General features: G+C 46.0%; 1 protein-coding gene across 5 annotated transcripts in view; it reads left to right on the forward strand.

Annotated features, from left to right (window-relative positions):
- Positions 1-22860, forward strand: part of LOC141052466 (protein shortage in chiasmata 1 ortholog-like) — a 356749-nt gene that overhangs the window by 148019 nt on the left and 185870 nt on the right. For all 5 annotated transcript variants that reach the window (XM_073549702.1, XM_073549705.1, XM_073549703.1 and 2 more), the window contains one exon: positions 9585-9693. In XM_073549702.1, the coding sequence (XP_073405803.1) occupies positions 9585-9693 (109 nt within the window). The remainder of the gene's footprint in view (positions 1-9584; positions 9694-22860) is intronic.

Consider the following 22860-nt stretch of genomic DNA (forward strand, 5'->3'; position numbering starts at 1 on the left):
AGAACGGTGACTGCAGCTCTGGGTGTAACTGGACTACAATACATTAGGTAAAAGCAGAACAGTGACTGCAGTTCTGGGATTAACAGGAGTACAATATATTAGATAACAGCAGAACAGTGACAGCAGCTCTGGATGTAACTGGAGTACAATACATTAGGTAACAGCAGAACAGTGACTGCAGCTCCGGGTGTAACAGGAGTATAATACACTAGATGGTGGCCCGATTCTATCGCATCAGGTATTCTAGAGTCTCTGTTAAAATAAAAAATAATTATATACTCACCTTCTGACGACCCCCGGACTCTGTCCCTCCTCTCACCATGCTCCCGGCATCCTCCGGTCTCAGTAATGATTAGCGAGAAGGGCCAGAGATGACGTCACTCTCGCAAGAGCGCGACGTCATCAGCGGTGTTTTGCGCTAAGCTTTACTGGGACCAGCAGAAGATGCCAGGAGCGTGGTGAGAGGAGAGAAAGAGTCTGGAGGCCGGCGGGAGGTGAGTATATCACTATTTTTTATTTTAACAGAGAATCTAGAATACCTGATGCGATAGAATCGGGCCACCATCTAGTTTTCTATAACCAGCCAGGCAAAACTCAACTCACAGCTCCGGGGCTGCAACCCTCAGCTGTCAGCTTCAGCAAGGTTGGTTATCAAAAATAGAGGGGTCTTCACGCTGTTTTTTTTTTAATTATTTAAATAAATAATTTTTAAAAATGGTGTGGGGTTCCCCCACTCACAGTGATATGCTGTGAAGTCATTGAGCTTGAACTGCGTTGACCTCATCACTGACTTTTTCCCATGTGATGAGGTCACTGCAGTTCAGACCTGCTGGGAACGCAGCCTCACTGATCGGCAGTAACCTCGATGAGATCACCACTGCTCACTAAGGCTGACGGTAAAAAATGGACATGTCAGCGTATTTTGCCCATGGACACACAGTCCGTGGAAATACACTGACATCTGCACAGAGGAATGGGTCTTATGTGTGTAAGTGTGTCTCTGGTACGTGTGAAAGCGATCACCACACGTACCAGAGATACGAACGTGTGAAAGAGGCCTTAATCTGTATGCTGAATGCAGTATGATAAAGGGTAATAAATGAAAACACCGAAACAACTGCCTAAGGTAATCCCATATTTATAAGGGGCATCGATAATAAAGTGCATGTGCAAAATATAAATACAAAGAGGTAGCCCTATTATAATAATTTTGGGAACCAATATCAGTAGCTCCAATGGTGATCAATAACCCCCACATGATGTATTGCCTAAATCAGAGCAAATTGCAAGTGTGTTACTGCAGTGCCCAGGGGGGGAACTAGATGTTATAGGTGCCAGGGCTGGCCAATAATAAAGAAATTAGGAATGTCATAGGTGGAGTTGTGGCGTACTAGCCCTGTGTTCCTCACACTGAGCCCTTACAGCCTCTTAGTGTGTGCGCAGTTTCAAGGATGAATGCTGACAAGGGTATTAACGTAATCAAAAGGGAGTCTTTACTGTATTCACTTCACAATACATAGTCCATAGCGATGGTATCAAAGTCCTTCATACAAGCTGGAAATTTTAGGTAACAAGAGAACTGGTCACCGTGACGTTAAAGATGGAATTTTCCCAGTGAATGGCTTGAAGAAAATGATCGGCTGACTGCCGGATATATACCGGGTTACTATATTAATCCTCACAGTCCTTCAGTTATATTACTACCCAGGATGGGCCTACACAGTTTGGTTCATTGTGGAAATAGTGTTCGCTGATTATTCACGATTAAGTCTTGATACGGTTCCTGGTCACAGGGCGTACAGTAGAAGATGCAGTGCACATGAGGCACTCAAGCTGGCAGTGGAGTGTAGCAGAAGAGCCCTTGTACAGCTCTATTTCCTCTGTCTCTATGAAGATTGAAATTTAAGATGCCCTCCTGGCATAGGCTTTGGCACTTTCCTGGCCGATTGAAGATTAAGGGAAGCGGGACCTAGGCTAAAGGCAGAGCAGCCTAGGAAGTCGACCTCTCCTCACATCGCTCCTCACAGGAAGGACAGGAACTCCTTCCCAACTCTTCCCTCAGCAGGTTCTAGAGGCTTCAGCAGGAAACCAGATGATTGTCTTGCGACCAAAACTCTTGCACCTTTACACTTTGGACAGTAGATGGCAGTATAGGACAATTTATTGAATAAACCACATTATTATTATTATTATTATTATTATTATTATTAATAATAATTTATATAGCACCATTGATTCCATGGGGCTGTACATAAGAAGGGGTTACATGCAAATTACAGATATCACTTACAGTAAACAAACTTACAATGACAGACTGATACAGAGGGGAGAGAACCCTGCCCTTTCGGACTTACATGCTACAGGATGGTGGGGAAGGAGACAGTAGTTTGGGGGGTTGCAGCAGTTCCGGTGTTGGTTGAGGTGATATCTCCAGTAGTGGTGAGGAGGTAGTGGGGTCATTGCAGGGTTTCTTGAAGAGGTGGGTTTTCAGGTTCCGTCTGAAGGATCCGAATGTGGTTGATAGTCGGACATGTTGAGGCAAAGAATTCCAGAGGATGGGGGCTATTCAAATTTTTCTTTGCATTTTTATCTTGCAGTATGGTTTGAGAAAGACCTTGGCATAGGTCGAAACGCAACCGTGTAATACTCATGTTTGGAATCTGATCTCTGTTTGCGGTGTTTTTTTTTTTTCACTTTTCTTGATTTATTGAAAAAAATAAATAAAAATCATAATAATTCCTTTAATGACTCTGATGCAAGTGACATTCAATTTTGAGTGCGACTGTCTACCCGTTGACTTTTACCTGTGGTATATCCACGTTCAGTCAGCACCTCCTCCTACAGCACGAGTGCGCATCTTTATTTTTTCTATGAGGTTGGAGAGGAGGTGGGATGGGATGGGGTCAAGTGCACAGGTTGTGAGGAGCAATTTGGAGAAGAGCGATTAAGCTCCCCTTCAGTGATGTTGGAGAGGGAGGTTATGGGGTTTGGGCATTGGTCTGGTATACAAAGGGGTTGCGGTGGTTGAACAATGAAAACTTGCCTAGTTTGGTCGATCTTATTTTTGAAGTGTGTGGCAAAGTCCTCAGCAGAGATGAGGGAGGTTGGAGGGGGCAGTGGTGGTCGGAGGAGGGAGTTGAAGGTTTTGAATAACTGTTTGGGATTGTATGATAGGGAAGATACAAGGGTTGTGAAGTAGGCCTGTTTAGCAGAGGTGAGAGCAGATTTGAAAGCGAGTGTTGCCTGTTAGAATGCAGTGAAGTCATCTTGAGAATTTGTTTTCTTCCAACTCCGTTCAGCAGCCCTGGACACTTGCCGGAGCTTTTTAGTGGTGTTGTGCCAGGGTTGTCTGTTGGTACGTCGCATTCTGCCATGAATAAGAGGGGCGACCGTGTCAATAGCTGATGCGAGAGTGGCATTGTAGAAAGCAGTGGCACTGTCTGTGTCTTGGAGTGAGGATATGGATGCCAGTGGTAGAATAGAGTCAGAGAGCGCGTGGGTGTCTAGGTGTGCAAGGTTTCTGCGGGGTTGCTCATGTTGCTGGACAAGGGTGCCAGGTGAGGAGGACAGGGATGAGAAAGTGAGTAGATGGTCAGATAGAGGGAGAGGGGAGGTGGTGAAGTTAGAAAGAGAGCAGAGGCGGGTGAAGACCAGGTCTAATGTATGTCCATCTGTGTGGTTGGCTGAGGAGGACAACTGAGTAAGTCCAAAGGATGAAGTAAGGGACAGGAGTTTGGAGGCTGCTGACTGAAGGGTATCAGTGGGGATGTTGAAGTCACCCATGATGATGGTGGGTATGTCAGTTGAAAGAACGTGAAGAAGCCGGGTAGAGAATTGGTCAATGAAGGCAGTGGTCGGGCCTAGAGATCGATATATGACGGCCACTTGGAGGTTGGAGGGAGAGTAGATGCGGACAGAGTGGACTTCAAAAGAGGGGAGGATTAGGGAGGGAAGAGGTGGGATTGGGTTGAAGGTGCAGTTGGAAGAAAGGAGAAGGCCTACTCCTCCACCATGTCTGTTGCCAGAGCGAGGAGTGTGGGTGAAGTGTAGGCCACCATAACACAGCGCGGCAAGGGAGGCGGTGTCAGACGGTGTCAGCTAGGTTTCTGTGAGGCCAAGAATGGCAAGATTGCGATAGGGAAAGAGGTCATGAATCACATGAAGCTTATTGCAGATGGAGCGTGCATTCCAACCACATAACAGGATATACAGTTAGGTCCATATATATTTGGACAGAGACAACATTTTTCTAATTTTGGTTCTAGACATTACCACAATGAATTTTAAACAAAACAATTCAGATGCAGTTGAAGTTCAGACTTTCAGCTTGCTTTCATTTGAGGGTATCCACATTAAAATTGGATGAAGGGTTTAGGAGTTTCAGCTCCTTAACATGTGCCACCCTGTTTTTAAAGGGAACAAAAAGTAATTGGACAATTGACTCCAAGGCTATTTCATGGACAGGTGTGGGCAATCCCTTTGTTATGTCATTCTCAATTAAGGAGATAAAAGGCCTGGAGTTGATTTGAGGTGTGGTGCTTGCATTTGGAAGGTTTTGCTGTGAAGGAAAAACGCGGTCAAAGGAGCTCTCCATGCAGGTGAAACAAGCCATCCTTAAGCTGCAAAAACAGAAAAAACCCATCTGAGAAATTGCTACAACATTAGGAGTGGCAAAATCTACAGTTTGGTACATCCTGAGAAAGAAAGAAAGAAAGCACTGGTGAACTCATCAATGCAAAAGACGTGGGCGCCCACGGAAGACAACAGTGGTGGATGATCGCAGAATAATCTCCAGGGTGAAGAGAAACCCCTTTACAACAGCCAACCAAGTGAACAACACTCTCCAGGAGGTAGGCATATCAATATTCAAATCTACCTTAGCAAGAAGACTGCATGAAAGTAAATACAGAGAGTTCACTGCACAGTGCAAGCCATTCATAAGCATCAAGAATCAAAAGGCTAGACTGGACTTTGCTAAAAAACATATAAAAAAGCCAGCACAGTTCTGGAAGAACATTCTTTGGACAGATGAAACCAAGATCAACCGCTACCAGAATGATGGAAAGAGAAAAGTATGGCGAAGGCGTGGTACAACTCATGATCCAAAGCATACCACATCATCTGTAAAACACGGCGGAGGCAGTGTGATGGCTTGGGCATGCATGGCTGCCAGTGGCACTGGGTCACTAGTGTTTATTAATGACGTGACACAGGACAGAAGCAGCCAAATGAATTCTGAGGTATTCAGAGCCATACTGTGTGCTCAGATCCAGCCAAATGCAGCCAAACTGATTGGTCGTCATTTCATACTACAGATGGACAATGACCCAAAACATAAAGCCAAAGCAACCCAGGAGTTTATTAAAGCAAAGAAGTGGAATATTCTTGAATGGCCAAGTCACTCACCTCATCTCAACCCAATTGAGCATGCATTTCACTTGTTAAAGACTAAACTTCAGACAGAAAGGCCAACAAACAAACAGAAACTGAAAACCACCGCAGTGAAGGCCTGGCAGAGCATCAAAAAGGAGGAAACACAGCGTCTGGTGATGTCCATGAGTTCAGGACTTCAGGCAGTCATTGCCCACAAAGGGTTTTCAACCAAATAGTAGAAATGAACACTTTATTTATTTACTCTGTCCAATTACTTTTGGTCCCTTTAAAAACAGGGTAGCACATGTTAAAGAGCTGAAAGTCGTAAACCCTTCATCTAATTTTAATGTGGATACCCTCAAATGAAAGCTGAAAGTCTGAACTTCAACTGCATCTGAATTGTTTTGTTTAAAATTCATTGTGGTAATGTCTAGAACCAAAATTAGAAAAATGTTGTCTCTGTCAAAATATATATGGACCTAACTGTATGTATATATATACACTCACTGGCCACTTTATTAGGTACACCATGCTAGTAACGGGTTGGACCCCCTTTTGCCTTCAGAACTGCCTCAATTCTTCGTGGCAGAGATTCAACAAGGTGCTGGAAGCATTCCTCAGAGATTTTGGACCATATTGACATGATGGCATCACACAGTTGGCGCAGATTTGTCGGCTGCACATCCCTGATGCGAATCTCCCGTTCCACCACATCCCAAAGATGCTCTATTGGATTGAGATCTGGTGACTGAGGAGGCCATTTGAGTACAGTGAACTCATTGTCATGTTCAAGAAACCAATCTGAGATGATTCGAGCTTTATGACATGGCGCATTATCCTGCTGAAAGTAGCCATCAGATGCCTGTTCTTAGCTGAGAGGAGTGGTACCCAGTGTGGTCTTCTGCTGCTGTAGCCCATCTGCCTCAAAGTTCGACGCACTGTGCGTTCAGAGATGCTCTTCTGCCTACCTTGGTTGTAACGGGTGGCAATTTGAGTCACTGTTGCCTTTCTATCAGCTCGAACCAGTATGCCCATTCTCCTCTGACCTCTGGCATCAACAAGGCATTTCCGGCCACAGAACTGCCGCTCACTGGATTTTTTTTCTTTTTCGGACCATTCTCTGCAAACCCTAGAGATGGTTGTGCGTGAAAATCCCAGTAGATCAGCAGTTTCTGAAATACTCAGACCAGCCCTTCTGGCACCAACAATCATGCCACGTTCAAAGGCACTCAAATCACCTTTCTTCCCCATACTGATGCTCGGTTTGAACTGCAGGAGATTGTCTTGACCATGTCTACATGCCTAAATGCACTGAGTTGCCGCCATGTGATTGACTGATTAGAAATTAAGTCTTAACACACAGTTGGACAGGTGTACCTAATAAAGTGGCCAGTGAGTGTATATATATATATATATATATATATATATATATATATATATGTATACAATCTATACCAAGGAGTGTGGTAGAGTCTTGATAAGCATGCAAGCCACCATCATGGATGAAACAAGGAGTATCCAGGAATACATCAGAAGAATGGCACCAGAAGATGAGATGCTGACAGAAAGCCTAAGGCTAGTTTCACACTAGCGTTTAAACGACGCGCGCACGGCGCCGCTAAGCCACGCCCCCTGCCGGCCCCTTCCTGTTATCGCCTCCTCCGAGCGCAGAGGGCTGCATGCGTTATGCGCGCCCTATCTTTAGCATAGGGTGCGCAGGCCGTGCGCAACCATGAATATAGCGTGCGCTGCGCATTTTTGGAGGTGCGCCGTGCGCGCCGAACGCAGCATGTTGCATTTTGGCGCGCACGGCGCACATTCAAAAATGCGCAGCGCACGCTATATTCATAGTTGCGCACGGCCTGCGCACCCTATGCTAAAGATAGGGTGCGCATAACGCATGCAGCCCTCTGCGCTCGGAGGAGGCGATAACAGGAAGGGGCGGGCAGGGAGCCGGCAGGGGGCGTGGCTTAGCGGCGCCTTGCGCGCATCGTTTAAACGCTAGTGTGAAACTAGCCTTAGGCAGCAACAACAACCGATCTCGAAGGAAGAACAGGAACATGAAGCACCATGGCAGGACAAGCCGCTGCATGGGATGTACCATCAACAGATGACAGAGGTGGCTGACATGGGGAAATCCTACCAAGGGCGGGAGAAAGCTGGACTCCGATACAGCACAGAGGCACTAATCATAGCGGCAAAAGAGCAAGCACTAAGTACCAGATCCATAGAAGCAGGAATCTACCACACAAGACAAGACCCAAGATGCAGACTATGCAAAGAAACATCAGAAAACGTCCAACACATAGTGGCAGGATGCAATATGCAAGCAAGAACAGCGTATACTGAATGCCACAACCAAGTAGCGGGAATTGTATACAGGAACATCTGTGCAGCATATGGGCTAAGCCGCCTTAAGTCCAGGTGGTAGACCCCAGAAAGAGTGGTGGAAAATGAAAGGGCTAAAATCCTGTGGGACTTCAACTTCCAGACAGATAAGGAGGTGTTGGCTAACCAACCAGACATTGTCATAGTAGACAAGGATCAGAAGAGAGCAATGATTATAGATGTGGCAGTGCCAAGTGACAGCAACATCAGAAAGAAGGAATATAAGAAGCTGGAGAAATACTAGGGCCTCAAAGGAGAACTGGAGAAGATGTGGAAGGTGAAGGTAACAGTGATTCCAGTGGTGATAGGAGTACTTGGAGCACTGACCCCTAAGTTGGAAGAATGGCTACAACAGATCCCAGGAGCAACATCTGAGCTCTCTGTCCAGAAATCAAATCATAATAGCAGCATGCTGAATATATATTAATAGAAATAGGCCCGATGCTATTGCATCGGGAGTGCGGTGAAATGAACATCCGCTGGCGGGCGGCTCAGCCAATGAGCGGTGCTGCGTGGCTTTGGTGGGGAATTTGAATCCCCCGCCCAACCAGCTGAGCCAATGAGCGGTTGCGCGTGGGATTTGACTCCCCCGCCAAAGCCGTGTGGCACCTCTCATTGGCTGAGCGCCCCTGGCACTCAGCCAATGGGCGGCACGGGATTCAAATCCCCCACCCCGCCTGGCTGAGCCAATGAGCGGTGTTGTGCGGGATTTGAATGCATGCATGGCCCTCTCACCCCCCTATCCTGGTATGCATGGTCCTCTCACCCCCCTATTCTGGTATGCATTGTCCCCTCACCCCCCTTTCCTGGTATGCATGGCCCTCTCTCCCCCCTATCCTGGTATGCATAGTCCTCTCACCCCCCCTATCCTGGTATGCATGATCATCTCACCTCCTTATCCTGATAAGCATGGTCCTCTCACCTCCCTATCCTGGTATGCATGGCACTCTCACCCCCCTATATTGCGGCAGCCAAAAAAATGATTTTTTTTGTTTTCTTGCTACAGCATGTACGTGTGTAGGGAAGTGGACTGACCTATGGACCTGTCTGAAGCAGGAAAGTGAATGTAGGATGTACAGTAAATATACTTGACGTGAACTGGTGTATACATGTGGGGAGAAAGCTAGAAATAGTGAAAGATGGTGAAGTACTGGGTTTTGGCCACTGGGGAGAGACAAAGAACAGCAGGAAAATGAGATGGTGCAGTACTAAGTTTTGGCCACAAGATGGAGGCAGAGAGCAGTGAGAAAAGGGCTTAACAGCATCTTAAGGCTAGGAAACTGCATAGTCATGGTGGGCGGAGTTACAGGGACTCGAGAGGGAAATTCTCAGGGAGGGGAATAAAAAGGGAGAGAGAGTTCCAGAAGGAAGCCAGTCCAGGAGTAGGCGTTCAGCGGAGGGGAAGACTGAAGGAGGAAGAGACCGAGAGGAAGAACTCCGGGAGGGACTGGAAGGAGAAACAGTCAGGGGGGGTGGCCCTGCCGCAGGACAGAGGAAGCCCGGGGGTACCAGACGGACGGACTCAGACAGGCGAAGTGCTGTGGTGGTAGGCCTCTATTATATAGATATATAGGTAAATTTGTGAACGACGGTAGTGTAATATTTATATGCAGGTGAAAAGTGGGCCCCCAAAGTCCATGTTATTGATGGGCCCTTGGCACTCCAGTCAGACACTGAGCACATGGGTACGGAAGCTAGCCAATTCCAGTTTTATAGTAAAACTATCAAACTGCATAGCAAACATGGGACTAAAATATAGAAATATATGATTCTGACATCAATACTGATTTTTTAGACATGTTTCTATTTGTTTGTTTTGGAAGAAACCCCAATCCACAACGAGCACCTATGTCAAATGCTTATTCCATATGTTTTGCTGTCATCAGAGGAGCTTATCAGTAATTCGGAATTGCTTCACATCCTTGAGTCAAGGTAAAGTATCTATTATATGCACATAATTATATTGTCTAGAACCTTCCACACTCTACAAACAAATGCATTTGCTCCTATTTGTTTTAATTGTTCTTGTTTTATTCTGTAAATCATCTAATAACAATTGCTATTATAATTGCTAATTCATTTAATGTGTTCAGTTTCCACAAGTCTACTTTTATATTACTAATAAGTGCTAAGAATTTGTCATTAGTTCTCTTGATATAATAAGTAAATAATGAGGGGAAAAAGCATTTAAATGTATAACCATAACATTCCTTTCTATTGAAACTTTGTGGTCTTACTTTATCATATCAATCAAAAGATCTTTTAAGGTAGGTACTGTGGTACAGTAAAGGGATGTCATGGTCACGTGATGAGCCCATGTGATGTTTGCCTCACTTGTAGGAGGGGTTATGGGCTATGTAATGGAGGTTGGTGTTTGGTACATGGTGAGTGTGTCTGGAAGTTACAAGAACTTGGCTGGACTTAGCCTGAACTTTAATACAGGATTCCCGTGCTGCAGGAATATAGCAGCAAGACTCTGAACAACCCTGGGAATGGCACCTGGCGGCACCTGGCGGATGCCGCGGACCTGGCAGCTGCTTAGTTAAGCCCGTCCCATGCAAGGGGTGAGTCTGGGACCAGCTGGAGTATATTTATGTTTTTCCTTACATTCTGCTGTTTGCAACGTGACATTAAACCACTAAAATAGGACTTTAAGCCTGTGTGTTGCCTCATTACTGCAGCCCTGCCATTACCTACCAGAGCGAATCCCTACAATTGGTGGACTGAATGTGGGCAAACGCAGTGAGGCCAGGCTGTTTTTCCTATTTTTGATTTGTACCCCAGCCTATGTCCTGGGTGAAACGAATGGCACAGAGCCAGGCGGGGAACTTTCCAGAAATGAAGGCCAAAAACGCTCAAAGAGGCCATGCGACAGCAGCAGCAGGCTACACAGCAGCAGCAGGCTATTTAGCAGCAGCAGGAGGCCATGTGGCAGCAGCAGCAGTAGGCCATGCGACAGCAGGCTATGCAGCAGCAGCAGGAAACCAATCAGCTGTTGATACAGCATATCACGACAGCGCAGACAAAAGGAACTAACCGGGGAATCCATGATGTCCGGAAAGCGGTTCGTACAGCGGTTCCCAAAATGGAGAAGTCGCACGATGTGGAGGCGTACCTGGAGATGTTCGAAGGAGTTGCTGAGAGAGAGAAGCTACCCCGGGACCACTGGGGAGAAATCTTCGCTCCGTTTCTGGCCCCAGGACCTTTGAAAGCATATCAGGACCTACCCCCGGAGCAAAGGGCGGACTACACGGTCGTCAAGGGTGAGATACTGGCACGTCTTGGGGTAAATGTGTTAGTTCGGGCCCAGCGGGTACACCAGTGGGAGTTTACCCCCTCCAAGCCGGCTCGGTCCCAGTATTACGACCTGATGCACCTGTTACGAAAGAGGTTGCAGCCTGAGGTGCTGTCCCCCCGTGGCCATGCTGGACCGCATAGTGACTGATAAGTTTTGGAGGGCTTTGCCCCCCTCCCTCCAGACATGGGTTGGACAGGCATCCCCTACTAATGCCATGCAGATAGACCTCATAGAAAGGTATGGGGCTACCAAAGAGCTACAGGGAGGGACTCCCCAGAAGGTAACAGGAAGGTTCCCTAAGTCTCCACCCCTGGTTCGACAAGCGGAGCCCAGGAAGGCCGCTCAGGACTTATCTGGGGAAGTAAGGAGTGGGTCGCCCTCCCAGCGCTGTGGGGTACCGGGCCGGTCTCTCAGAGGGGAATGTCACAGCAGCGGTGACCCGGTCCGTGGCCCTGGGCGCCCATGTAAAAGGGATGAAGTGATGGAATAAAGTTTGAGTGAATGATTCGTGACACCACCTGTGATGTTCGGCAATGAAGATGTTAAGCCGACGCTGCAGACAGATCCTCTGGGACAGATGGTGGGGTGCAGCAATGATGGTGTAGCCCTCCACAGGCAGGGCTGTAGTCCCAGGGCAGAGTAGATGAAGAGGATAGGTGTTGAGGAAGAGGGTGTAGTGTTTGGCACAGAGATGTAGCAGTGCTGACGGGGTTGCAGGAAGAAGGCAAGGACACCACAGGGTGCAGTTTCTTTACCTTTACTTTGCTTGGCAAATGCAGTCCAGGGTCCAGATTACAGATGGCACAGAAGCTGGCTAGCCTGGAAGCAACTTAGGAATCTCTCTATGCAGATGGGTTGTGTAGTCTCCTTCCTAGCGCTTAGTCTTAGGTACTTGCAGTACTGTGTTACACTGAAGTTCCACTTGCTTATTCTCTTTAGAACTCCCTCGTATGGCAGACAGCTGTAGCCTTTCTCTTCTGGCTCACACGTCGCTGTTATGCCTCCGAGTCTTATGTGGGAATAGAGCATTTACAGCTTCCTATTCCTCCGGTTTCTGTCGCAGGACCATCAGTGTCCATACAGCCTTGGATACCGGGCTCCAGATCATGCGCTATAGCTGGGAATGAGCCTGAACTCTCTGCTCAATCTCCCAGCTCTTCTCCTCACATCCATACACGTTTCCCTCCTCACACAAACTCCTAATTCTCCCTTCCTGGCCCCCAGAGAGTAGCTCCTCCCCAGTTTTGGTTCAGAGCTCCCTCTGCTGACCTGGAATGGAACTGTGTTGTGGTTAACTGCCAGAGAGATCCTTTATTGCTTCCAAGCATGACATCACACTCCCTAGGTGGAAGGCAATGCCACTGTGGTGACCATACTCCTGGGGGCGCCACAAGGAGCCCCATAATCTGCTGGTGGTGCCAGGAACCAGGTCATATGAGAGCTGATTGCCCCCACCTGGCTGAGCCCATGGATACAAACTTTGGGTACCGCCAGTCTCACTGTGCCGAACTGATGTGTGCAATGGGCACCCCGAAAGGTCCCAATATGGAACATTTGTGTCGGGTTGAAGTGGAAGGCACCCCGGGTGTGGCCCTATTGGACTCAGGGAGTCTTGTAACCCTGGTACGAGCCAGCTGGATACAAACCAACGAGTATACAGGTCGGAAAATAGGGGTGTTGTGAGTACATTGGGACTTAAAAGACTATCCCACCACACTAGTGGTGATAAACACGCCAGCGGGAAGGCAGTGCCACAAGGTGGGGGTTGTGACTAATCTGCATTATGAAGTGATAATTGGAAGAGACTTTCCTTTATTTTTTGTGCTGTGGCCATCTGTTGTCCCACCCACGGAGCAACTGCTGGCACCAGAGCCAACCAGGTTACATTCTCCAGAAGTAGGGCATGAACCTGGTGGCCCGGAGGAAGAAGTGCTGGCGGTAAGGGTAACCTTCCCTTCGGTGGAGGAGGGGAAGAATTCTCCCATAGAAGTATTGCCTAGAGAGGTGGAAGACTTGCCGCCGGGACCCGAGTTGTCAGACTTAAATGTAGCAGGTGACAATTTTGGTATGGTGCAACTCCGAGACCCTACTTTGGCCCGGGCCAGAGAAAACGTACTGTTTGTTAATAGGGAACCCCAACATCCTGGGGCAGCTACAGTGTTGCCACTCTTTGAGCTGAACCAAGATTTGTTGTACCAAGTGGCGAAAATACGTAGGGAAATGGTAGAACAGTTACTGGTACCTCAGGCATATCGTAGGCTGGTAATGGACTTAGCGCATGCGCATGTACTTGGGGGGCATTTGGGCCAAAAGAAAACCCTAGACTGAATTCTGCAGCGGTTCTACTGGCTAGGGGTCCATGAAGAAGTTAAACGGTACTGTAATTCCTGTCCAGTGTGCCAGGTAACCAGTCCCCAGCCTCACTTTCGGAGTCCCTTGGTGCCTTTACCAATCATAGAGGTACCTTTTGAGAGAGTGGTAATGGATCTGGTCGGGCCTCTCAATAAGTCGGCAAGGGGACACCAACACATCTTGGTAGTTCTAGATTATGCTACCCGATATCCTGAGGCCATTCCTCTGCGCCACACATCAGCTAAGCTTATAGCAAAGGAACTCATGGGTATGTTTTCGCAGGTGGGAACTCCTCAAGAAATTTTAACAGCCCAGGGAACCCCCTTTATGTCAAAAATTATGAAGGAACTCTGCCGTTTGCTAAATGTTAAACAGTTGCGCACATCGGTCTATCATCCCCAAACAGATGGTCTGGTAGAAAGATTCAATAAGACGCTGAAGAACATGTTAAAAAAGGCAGTTTCCAAAGATGGGAAGGACTGGGATCTCTTACTGCCATATTTGTTGTTTGCAGTACGGGAGGTGCCTCAGGCATCTACGGGTTCTCACCCTTTGAACTATTGTACAGCAGACATCCACGGGGCTTACTCAATATAGCCAAAGAGGCCTGGGAGAACCAACCTACACCCCACAAAAGTGTGATAGAACATGTTGCAAAAATGCAAGAAAGAATGGAGACAGTCCTACCCTTAGTCCGGGAACATATGGAGGCAGCACAACAGTCACAGAGTCGGGTCTATAACCGGGGGGCTTGGGTAAGAACCTTTAGCCCTGGGGATCGGGTGTTGGTACTTGTGCCTACCGTAGATAGCAAATTTCTTGCAAGGTGGCAGGGACCCTACGAGATCATGGAAAAGGTGGGGCCAGTAGACTACAAGGTACACCAGCCACGACGGAGAAAGCCAGAAAAGATTTACCATGTTAATTTGCTTAAACCATGGAAAGATAGAGAAAACCTTGGTGGGGATAGTCCGCTGCCTGCATTTCAGATGGAGAAGTCTCCATCACCTCGGGGCGAGGCAGGAGAAGCCCAGCCCGCAGTCAAAATTGCAGACACTTTTTCTCCTAGACAGGTTCAGGAGGTCCAGGAGTTCATTAGCCGAAATACAGAAGTTTTTTGGAGCTCCCCGGACGCACCTCCCTAATCCACCATGACATTGTCATGGACCCACAGGCCAAAGTCCGACTAAGGCCAAATCGGGTGCCTGAGGCCCGGCGACAAGCCATCTCGGAAGAGGTAAAAACTATGCTACAGTTAGGGGTCATAGAAGAGTCCCAAAGTGAGTGGGCCAGCCCAATAGTCCTAATACCCAAGCCTGATAGGTCTCTAAGATTCTGTAATGATTTTAGAAAACTTAATGACATTTCAAAGTTTGACGCCTACCCTATGTCCCTGGTTGACGAGTTGATAGAGCGATTTGGGCAGGCACAGTATTTTACAACTCTTGACTTCACAAAAGGTTATTGGCAGGTACCCCTAACAGAGGCAGCGAAGAAAAAAACGGCTTTTGTAACACCCGAGGGGCTGTTCCAGTATAAGGTGTTACCCTTTGGGTTGCATGGCGCACCAGCAATGTTCCAGCGATTAAGGATATTGTTCTCCGTCCCCATCGCCGCTATGCCTCAGCCTATCAAGACGATATTATTGTGTACAGCACCGACTGGGAAAGTCACTTAGCAAAAGTACAGGCAGTGATAGACTCTCTGCGACAAGCAGGGCTAACTGCCAACCCAAAAAAGTGTTCCATAGGGTTGGAGGAAGCTCGGTACTTGGGTTACGTCATTGGGAGAGGAGTTCTCAAGCCTCAAGTAAACAAAGTGGAGGCAATTCAGAACTGGCCCCGTCCCCTCACAACAAAACAGGTAAAAGCCTTTTTAGGTTTGGTGGGATATTACAGGCGGTTCATTCCCAACTTTGCAACCCCATCCGCGCCTTTAACAGACTGCTTAAAATGGAAGAAATCTGTGATGGTCCACTGGAATTATCAGTTAGAGGAGGCCTTTACAAAGTTAAAAGGGGTACTGTGTGATACACCAGTCCTGATCACTCCAAATTTCTAAAGAGAGTTCGTTGTGAAGACGGATGCCTCTGAGATAGGGCTCGGGGCCGTGCTGTCTCAGGAGGTTACCGGGGAAGAGCATCCCGTTAGTCTCCTAAGCCGGAAGCTTACCCCAGCTGAAACCAGGTACAGTATTGTGGGGAGAGAGTGCCTGGCCATCAAGTGGGCACTGGAGTCATTGCGCTACTATTTGCTGGGGAGAACATTTCGGTTGGTGACAGATCATTCCCCACTTATGTCAATCTAAGGAGAGGAATGCCCGAGTCATCAGGTGCTTCCTGTCCATGCAAAATTTTAAATTTTAAGTAGAACATCGGGCAGGCAGACTACAGGGGAATGCAGATGCCCTGTCCAGAGTTCACTGTATGTCATGTGTCCATCCCCTTGAACATAGGAGGGAGGTATGTGGTACAGTAAAGGGGTTTTACTGGATGGGAGATACATTTCTCCCAGCAGGTTAATGTTTGGCCGGGTTTTTCCCTAAAGACAGGACCTGCGATAATGTCATGGTCACGTGATGAGCCCATGTGATGTTTACCTCAATTGTAGGAGGGGTTATGGGCTATGTAATGGAGGTTGGTGTTTGGCACATGGTGAGTGTGTGTCTGGAAGTTACAAGAACTTGGCTGGACTTAGCCTGAACTTGTATACAGGATCCCCGTGCTGGAGGAATATAGCAGCAAGACTCTCAACAACCCTGGGAATGGCACCTGGCGGATGCCACGGACCTGGCAGCCGCTTAGTTAAGCCCATCCCGTGCAAGGGGTGAGTCTGGGACCAGTGGTTCTCCAAGCTGGAGTATACAGTATTTATGTTTTTCCTTACTTTCTGTTAATCTGCTGTTTGCAACGGGACATTAAACCACTGAAATTGCACTTTAAGCCTGTGTGTTGCCTCGTTACTGCAGCCCTGCCATTACATACCAGAGCGAATCCCTACAGTACACATGTTCAGCAATCGACAGCGCTTTGGAGGCAGCACATGTCCGCTGCCGGCTATTGAACACATAGTGAATCCGCATGTGATCACGGAACCGCGTGTATTCACCGCGTCCAATACATTGTACCGGTGAAATTTATCAGGCTCACATTGCTGCAAGATAAATAGACATGCTGCGGTCTGGAAAGACGCGCCACATGTCTCTGGACACATAGTGCACATGGGATTTCTTAAAATCCCATCTACTATGCTGTAAAATCTGGCTGCTGCGGGTTGGATGCTGCACAAGTACGCAGCGTCCAACCCACAGTGTTTACTTATCGTGTGCACCTACCCACTCACTCAGCCCCAGCTCTGAAAATATGGTCACACAGCATTTTTTTCATGCAAACTTTGGAATTTTTTTCACCACTTCAGTAAAAAAAGAACCTATACAAGTTTTTTATTTGCAAACTTCTAATGACTGGGAGAATCATAATGGCAGGTCAGTTTTAGCATTTAGTGAACATGGCAAATAAAAATAAAAAACAATTGTGGAGTTGCACTTTTTTTTGCAATTTCACCGCACTTGGAATTTTTTCCCGTTTCCCAGTACATTATATGGTAAAATCAATGGTATCTTTCAAAAGTACAACTCATCCCGCAAAAAAACAAGACTTCACATGGCCATAATGACGTTAAAAAAAGGTATGGCTCTGGGAAGAAGGGGAGGAAAGCGCAAAAATGTAAAATCCCAAGGTCGTGAAGGGATTATTCGAATTAGTCTTTCCATATGGGCCAAAAGATCCTCCTAACCTCTAGGGACCATGTGCAACTGCAACCACTGCACCTTCTATAGTTTCACCCCTGGTATAAACTTATTGTTTAGGTGAGTGATTAACATATAATCTAGCCCCAGTCGCATCTTGAAATGTTTGTCTTGGAAGCAAGAAAAATGAGGAAATGTAGGGATCTGAGAGAAAAAAAATAAGGCCAGGTGATTAAGTTAGAGCATATCTAAAATAGCAGAACTTGTGGGGTATAACTAGTATACATTTGTTAGTACATATTAAAAATGGACCAAGGAAGGACAACTATTGAACTAGTGACATGGTTACAGGTGCCCTAGGTTGTCTACTGAACATGAGGGGCAAAGTTTTCCAATTCCACAGAAGAGATATTGTAGCACAAATTTCTGAAAGAGTATATAACAGCTATGGTAGAAAAATGGCAGAAAGTGCACAGCAGCTGTATAACCATAACTGTGATTATTCAGAGTGCCTAAGTTGACCTGTTTGCCATTAAAATTATCTACAATGGTCATGTGAGCATAAGTACTGTTGGGGTGAGCTATATTTGCACTCCTGAATGTCTAGTACACAAACAGTGTTTAGGGAAACAGCTTGGATATACAAACTCATATTTTTAAAACAGAAAAGCTCAAGGCACAAAAATAACAAAACTTGGCAGGAAGCATGGATGTAAAATTAAAAACAATGCCAAGAGATGATTAATGGTATACTTTGTTCAGTTTGAAACAAAGAACAAAATTAGACTACTGTAACTTGTAATCAATAAGACTCACATGTCTCCATTTTGTCATTGCTCACACAACTTAAAGGGAATCTGTCACCCTTTTTTTCGACTAGGAGCTGCCAGCACCACCATCAGGGGCTTGTCTACAGCATTCTGTAATGCTGTATATAAGCCCCCGATGTAATCTGAAAGAGAAGAAAAAGGAGTTATATTATACTCACCGGGGGGCCGTCCTGTCTTGGTCCGATGGGTGTTGCGGTCCAGCGTCTCCCATCTTCATACGATGCCATCCTCTTCTTTCCTTCCTGTCGTGGCTCCAGAGCAGGCGCACTACTCTGCTCTGTTGAGGGCAGAGCAGAATACTGCAGTGCGCAGGCGCCTGACCTCTCCCGGCGCCTGCGCACTGCAGGACTCTGCTCTGTCCTCAACAGGGCAGAGCAGTGCACCTGCACAGGAGCCACGACAGAAAGGAAAGAAGAGGACATCACCGTTAGAAGATGGGAGACGTCGGACCGGACGGCGACACCCATCGGACCGGACCGAACACCAGGGTGAGTATAATCTAACTCTTTTTTCTTATCTTTCAGGTTACATCGGGGGCTTATCTACAGCATTACAGAATGCTGTAGACAAGCCCCTGATGGTGGTGCCGGCAGCTCCTAGTCGAAAAAAAGGGTGACAGATTCTCTTTAAATGAGCTAATGATGGCTAAGATTGCTGCCAGGATGTGGTGATGAGAGGAAAACTGATGAGAGAACTCATCACCTGGAGACATCTGGAGTGATGGGTTTAACCCATAATAAGCGCAATACATGGAACAAAACAGGACTCTATGGGTGAAGGCCAAGGTGGATCCCACTTCTTAAAAGCATATAAAAATTACTGAACTGTATCCAAAGTTTTATAGACACACTACAATGCTTATGGGAAATTATTCTATGGACAAATGTAACCAATTATAGAGTTATTTGACAATGCATACAAGCTTTATATTAATGGACTAGGAACTAAAGCTTATAAAGAAAAGTGCACTCTATCTACAGTAAAACGTGGCAGATCAATTATGTTGTGAAACAACTTTGCTGACTCTGAAATTAGAGTCTTTGACCTTATCATGAGAACATTGAGATCAGAGATTATCAGAGCATTTTAGAGCAAAAAAGCTCCCAAATGTAAGAATACTAGGTCTGAGTCCAACAAGATAGTTCCTACATCAGAATAATGACTTAAAGCACACATCCAAAAGTATATTAAAATGACTAAGAAGGAAAAAGTGGAAAGTTTTAAACCTGACAGCAATAAGTTATCTGTCCAGTTTGATCTCAACCCAATTGAAAGTGTTTGGAGAGAGATGAATTCTTGTATTGGAAAAAGGAAACGTGTAAATATTCAAGAGCTTCACAGAAATGCAGTGGAAAAACCTACCAGCTGAGAGACACAAAAATCTCACAGATGGTGACAGAAAAAATCTTTAAAGGCTGCCATTTTTGCCAAAATGTGTAACCAAGTAATGGGGAAAAATGCTTAGCTTCTTTATTTTTTCACATGACGGTATGTATGTTGACAAGTTTAGGAGAACAAATTGACTGGCAGAACCCTAATCCAGCAGCCAAAGCCATGGTCCATTTCTGCCGGCAGGGAACCATGCAAACTACCTCTTACCTGTTGGAATGCCGCGTCTGATTTGTACGTCGAGCACAACGGCGTTGGAAAAGAAATCAGGGATTTCTGCAGGTTGAAAGTAGTTGACTGAACTGGCGGCAAAGACTACTGATGTAGCCACTGAACCAAGGTTCTGCATATCGATTTAGTGATCTCTTTTGACAGGTCAACTTTTATTGTTACAGGAACAAAACTGACACAATGGGTATACTGTACTAAAGAACCATGATCTATATGTAGAAAGGGCAACTCCCTAGATGAATAAATAGTATAAGAAAATGGAGCAATAAGTCTCAAAAAGGAGTACCACTGAATTGTCAGTAATGATAGTAGTAATAAAAATATCAATTTTATTTCTCATTATATAAACGTTGATGACAAACAGTAATTCTTTATACCAGTGTTCCCCAACTCCAGTCCCCAAGAGCCACCAACAGGTCATGTTTTCGGTATATCCCTTAAAATTGCACAGGTGGGATCTGCTCACCTGCACAGGCAATAATTCCACCACCTGGGCCATACTAAGGAAATTCTTAAAACCTGACCTGTTGGTGGCTCTTGAGGACTGGAGTTGGGGAACACTGCTATATACAAGCAAGTTTAGTGGCTTAATGGTGAGGAGTGGGCACAGTTAGAAAGTCACCATGGGTACTAATAGATCTAACAAGCAAGTAAGGACAATTACTCATCACATCATATATCACAATGAGAGAGCTTGATGTATATAATGATAATAAGTCCTGATCTTAGAAGAAAACGTGTACAGATGAACAGTAATGTGGTGTGGCCACAAGATGGCAACCAAGTACAGAAACAGTGTTCTCACACACTTGTCTAAGTAGATTCATAAAACAGGCTGAACTATGAAACTGATGAATTCTCAGTCATCAGGCATAATAAAAAAGTGTGATGCAATGCTTACCCATGTGGGAAATTACCCTGGTGAGCGTCTGTCGCCCCGACGCACATTTTGCGTTAGGCTTTCTCCGGGAGCTTTGTCTTGTATGAATTTGGACACGCTACTACCATTTTCTAATGATACATAGTTGGTACATAAACTTATTTCTGAAGATTTTGGCATTTAACTGCTGACTGTGCAAATAATTTTGAACACAACTGTAGAAAATTAAAGAATGAAGAGCAAAACAGTCCAAAAAGTCCAGATTTTAGGTATTTGTGAACAAGTGCAACATATCAATCTTCATGAGGTCATTTCCATGATGACAATAAAGATCTTTTGGGGTTTGGAATACTGCAAATTTCCTGACAAAGAAACCACTTCGATTTTGGCCTTTATTTTGGTGCATTGGAGTCTTCTTTCTTCAAATATTTTCTGGGTCAACCTGAAATTGGTACAGCAATAGCTGTGCATCCACCCTATGTAATTTGATCAGGTCCTTGAGTTCTGCTTGACTGCACCAGAAATGGACCTTGGAGCAATGGAAGTATATGTGTCACTTACAGTACATGCGTAAAGGAAGAGATAACACTAGGATGTACTATGGGAAGATGCAAAGCCGATAAAGGCAGTGTGATGCTCCATGCAGTCTTCAGCTGGTAAACATTGAGACTGAGTGCACACGTACTTTTTTGCCCTGCGGATTTTTCCGCACAGAATTGAAGAAATCCGCAGGTCAAATGACCTGCATTTTTCCTGCGGATTTCTTCCTGTTTTTGTGCGGTTTTCTTGTGGTTTTTGTGCGGTTTTCCCCTGCGGATTTCCCCCTGCGGATTTGGAGAATGGAGCAGGTGGAAAACCGCACAAAAGAAGTAACATGCTGCATATTTTGAACCACAAGAAAACAGCGCGGAAAAATCTGCAGTGTCTGCACAGCGTTTTTTTTTTCTATTAACATGCTACTGTACATCACAATGCAGATATGCAGTGTTTCTGCGCGGTAAAATCCGCTGCGGATCTGCTGGAAATCTGCATGGTGTGCACATGGCCTGAACGTTAATATGGATGTTACTTTGACATATTATGTACAATACAAAATAAAATTGTGGTACCGTGTTAGCCAGAAAAATAGATGTAAATACTTATGTCCCCCAAAAAATTGAGAAAAGTATTCAAGGTGTGATACCTTTATTGGCTAACCAGAGAAATTATATTTGCAAGCAAGCTTTCAGGGCTCAAAAGGCTCCTTCATCAGGCTAGATTACAAGTGAATTACTGAGAAAAGATGGCAACAGTTAAATAGGAATTACAACAGGACATGAGATGATGCTAGCTATAGACAGGCCAAGGAAATCAAATTAAGGTTTTCGTTACACATGCAGATGAGGACCAAGTGTTCTATTAGAGATCTGAAGACCTTCTTGTGGAGGTGTGAACTGTGTTCATGTAATGAGTCATGAATCCAGGTGTCACACTCAGTCCATTGTTAGCGATTGGAACATATTTATAAATTTATACTCCCAAATCTTCCTTTCTCTGTCACTATTAAAATGACCTTTCAATAATAGGACTTTTAGATCTGACAAGCTGTGTCCAGGTCTAGAGAAGTGTATTCCTACAGGTGTGTCCAGCTCAGTTTTTATCGTATGTCTATGCAGATTCATCCTTGTTTGTAGTTTTTGCTTAGTTTCCCAGATGTATGTCCCTGCATTGCACCTTGTACACTGTATCATGTACACGACATTGGAGGAAGTACATGAAAAATAGTCCATGATCTTATAGTCCTGATTTGTGCTGGGTATGGGGACTTTATCTGTTGGTGATATGTGGGTGAAGGTCTTGCATTTCTTACTGTTACGGGGGACTTGCCTATCTCTGAAGGTGGCGCGAGGGCACTTCTGACAAGGATATTCCTTAGGTTGGGAGGCTGTTTGTAGGAGAGCAGTGGCAGTTCTGGGAATATTGCTTTCAGTCTGTGGTCTTTGTGGAATATGGGTTGGAGCAGGGCCGGCGTCAGCACCCGGGCAAGTGCCGGGGCCCTGGCGAGATGGGAGGGCCCACTCACGCTGTCTGGCCGCCGCCACACCCCCCATGTACTGACCCCATCCTGCACCCTCCGCGAGGGACCCACGCAGTGACGCAGCCCCTTACAGCCAGCAATGATCATCGCTTCCTTCGGCTGTAATCTTGTGTGCGGTGCCAGCACAGGACCTGTGATGAGGTCACAGGAGGGGAGGAGTTGGGTCACATGATCAGGGTGGCTGCAGGACTCTGCTGTGCTTGTCGCTTTTCATTATGGTGCTGGTCTGGATGGATGAGGTAACGTTTATGTGTGTGACAGTGGGGTCAGGGAGGGGTTTAACAAGGTGGATGTA

The sequence above is a fragment of the Dendrobates tinctorius genome, unplaced genomic scaffold (genome assembly GCF_039654945.1).
Source record: "Dendrobates tinctorius isolate UK_male_01 unplaced genomic scaffold, ASM3965494v1 ptg000160l, whole genome shotgun sequence".
Lineage (NCBI taxonomy): Eukaryota > Metazoa > Chordata > Amphibia > Anura > Dendrobatidae > Dendrobates > Dendrobates tinctorius.